The 2,799-nt window shown below is 43.1% G+C and overlaps 1 protein-coding gene across 1 annotated transcript in view; it reads left to right on the top strand.

The window, feature by feature from the left end:
• Positions 1 to 2,360: 2,360 nt before the first annotated feature.
• The window catches only part of HECTD2 (HECT domain containing E3 ubiquitin protein ligase 2), an 88,057-nt gene continuing 87,618 nt past the window's right edge, over positions 2,361 to 2,799 (top strand). The window contains exon 1 of the mRNA XM_011947849.1: positions 2,361 to 2,735. Coding sequence (XP_011803239.1) covers positions 2,730 to 2,735 — 6 coding nt within the window. The 5' untranslated portion in view covers positions 2,361 to 2,729. The remainder of the gene's footprint in view (positions 2,736 to 2,799) is intronic.

Raw genomic sequence — 2,799 nt, 5'->3', positions numbered from 1 at the left:
GTTTTAGGATTACAGGCATGAGCCACACACCCAGCCAAATTATTTTTTAAATAGTAATTTTAAAAATCCACAACCGTTATACCTAAGAAAGAGTTCTAAAAATCTTTTTAACAAGGTCAACATGGCTAAAATCATTTCCCCAAGTTTACTTTAGGACAACATTCAGTTGAAATATTAAAATAAGTTGCACTATTTCATAACTATACCTTCTAAAATTAAGGTATTAGTGGTATAAACCATTCTTAAGTGACCTGTGTACCTATTTTGCTATTGTTCACTACATTAGTATTACTATACATAATTAAAATAGAAGTTGTCTATAATTTCGACCTTCCATTACCTTGTAATTTTGTCTTTCTTTTTCTTCCAGGGAAATAATGAGTTCTCCAACCCTCACTCCCACCCTGCAAAACCCTATTCCCCATAGATATAATTAATGAGCTCAGATTTTCCATCTGGACCTAGAAACATGAAATGCTTCTTCTGCCTCACTCCTAGTTTTTCCAAAGCAAATGAGTTTATACTTGGATACCCTCACTGTTGCACTTCTGACACTAGGAGTAGCTAAAAAGCATCTTCTCCACACCTCTGTACAGAATGGCCAGAGCTCTCTGTATGTCCTGCCTTACAACACTGTCTTCTCCCACCTGGATCTCCAGAAGCACCCTGATGGCAGCTGGGAATGTGTCTCTCAAGCACACCACAAGTTCCCCCAGAGCTACAATTCTACAGCTTTCCAGCAGGCCCCATTCCCACCCTCCAGCCCCCTCCTGGACTATGTATGAGGGAGAGATGAGGTGGTGGATTGAGGACATTTATTTAACAAGAAGTACAACGAAACATAAACAAATCATCATTTTTTATATGGAACGCACAAGTGAATTAATCAGAGAATTTGTTAAGAAATGGGTTATTATATACTCTGGTGCAGTAGCAGAAATTAACAGTTCTGACTTGCCTTGTTTCGCCAATATTTAAGCATTTTGTTCTATTGAATGTGACTACATGTACAGACACACTTTTATTTAGTCTCACACATGAAAAAAGAAAGCAGAAGGCCTGTTATCCAAGTGGTTTCTCATCCAAGCATTTTTATAGCAAATTACTGAATCTAGTTGAAAACAATAGGAAACAAGATACTTTTCCCTCTAGTATTTGTTCTATCAACCTAGACTTAGCAGCACAGAATATCTGGAATTGCAGTTAAAATAGAGGCTTCCTTTTACAAAATAACATTTGAGTTGGTGCTGTATCCATGATCAGCATACAGACCTGCTAAAAGCAGAAAATAATGGTATGTTCTTCTCTATGGGATGAGTATTTCAGTAGTTTAAGAAGGAAAGAAAATCCTGAAAAAGAATTTAAGAAAAATATTAATAGAAAGGAAGAGGATGCTTCAAAGTAATGCCTGGATACATCATTTTCCCTGCATTGAAATACTTTTTGCTGACTATACGGCACTTATTCTATACCTTTTGTTAATTCACAAGTAAACAGGGTGGCAACAGCAACTATATTAAAGTAGAAAGCCTTGCTATAAATAAAAGTCAGAATTCATAATTTAGAAGGCAACATTGTTTGCTTCAGATCTACTTGTTATAAATGGTGGGTTTGAAAACATGCAACCTCATCTCATGAAGCACCATAACTAGTATTTAGTTACACTAGTAACTCGCAATTATGTAAACAATAGATACCCTCAAATCATATTTGGGTTTGTTTCAGAGATATTTTTGGTTCTTATATTTGGATTTAGGTACTCTTGATCTAAAAATTCACTCAACCTCGAATAAAATATGAAGGCACCGGCAAAAATCCTGATAGACTTGAGGATCGAAATCCCTTGCTTTTAATAGGCGATACAGCGCATTCTTACTCTCTCCTTTCTCCTACATCAGCAGGTGTCTCCACCACTCCAATAGACTGAGGAAAAGGAGGCGGCGACAAGAAAGGAAAGGAAATTGTCTAGGTGTCCTGGTGGTAAAGGTGGGGGGTATTTTAATTTCATAATTAAAAACTCTTTTCTTCGGCTTTGCAGTTTTTACTCCTATTTTGTAATGATTTGATTGAGGACTGTGCAGCAGAGTTTGGGTATGTACATCTCTAACATAAACGGAAAGGAACAAAGAAGGAATGGATAGGAGACAGCAAAGGGTTGCGGGGAGAGAGCAAAACGTAGGCGCTTGGGGACGGGAAGGGAGAGGCGGATTTGGCAGTCAAAGAGGGACGAGAAGAACAGGAATGGAAAGTGTGGACTGGCCGTCCAATCCTAGGGGGGAAGGGGAAAGGGGGGGCCCACCACGTCGCACTCCTCCCCACCTCCAGGCTTTTCCTGTGTAGGTTGAGGCCATCCAGCCGTATACAAAAGGGTCGGTTGCTGAGCCAGAAAAGGCTGTCTCCCGGGCTGCGCAAGCTCGGGGTCGCCTCTCCTGGGCTCAGGAAGGCGGGCAAGGATAAGAAGGCAGAGGCCCAAAAGCGGAGGCAAAAGGCCACCAGCCCAGACCACGAGGGCGCTCGCCCGAGGGACTAGGCGCCACAGGCCAGGGCCGTCCGTGAAGGCTAGTCTGTGCCTACGTCCTGCCCTACTGGTACCACTCGGACTATCCCCGTCTGACCCTTTGCTGGACTCGACTTGTCTCCCCCACTACCCGCCCCTAGTCCAGGTTCTCCTGCGCGGTCCCGGTGCGGGGTCTCCTCCTTGTCATCTCGGGCGACACTCTGCAAACAATATGGCGGCCGGGCGTCGACCGCGGCGCCTTCTCTCCGGGCCCTCGGGGTTGACAAGCGCGGCTACCGCCG

This window comes from Colobus angolensis, unplaced genomic scaffold (assembly GCF_000951035.1).
Source record: "Colobus angolensis palliatus isolate OR3802 unplaced genomic scaffold, Cang.pa_1.0 Scaffold270, whole genome shotgun sequence".
In the NCBI taxonomy this organism is placed as follows: Eukaryota; Metazoa; Chordata; class Mammalia; order Primates; family Cercopithecidae; genus Colobus; species Colobus angolensis.
The sequence above is the reverse complement of the archived record's forward strand: the minus strand, read 5'-3'. Positions and strand labels throughout refer to the sequence as shown.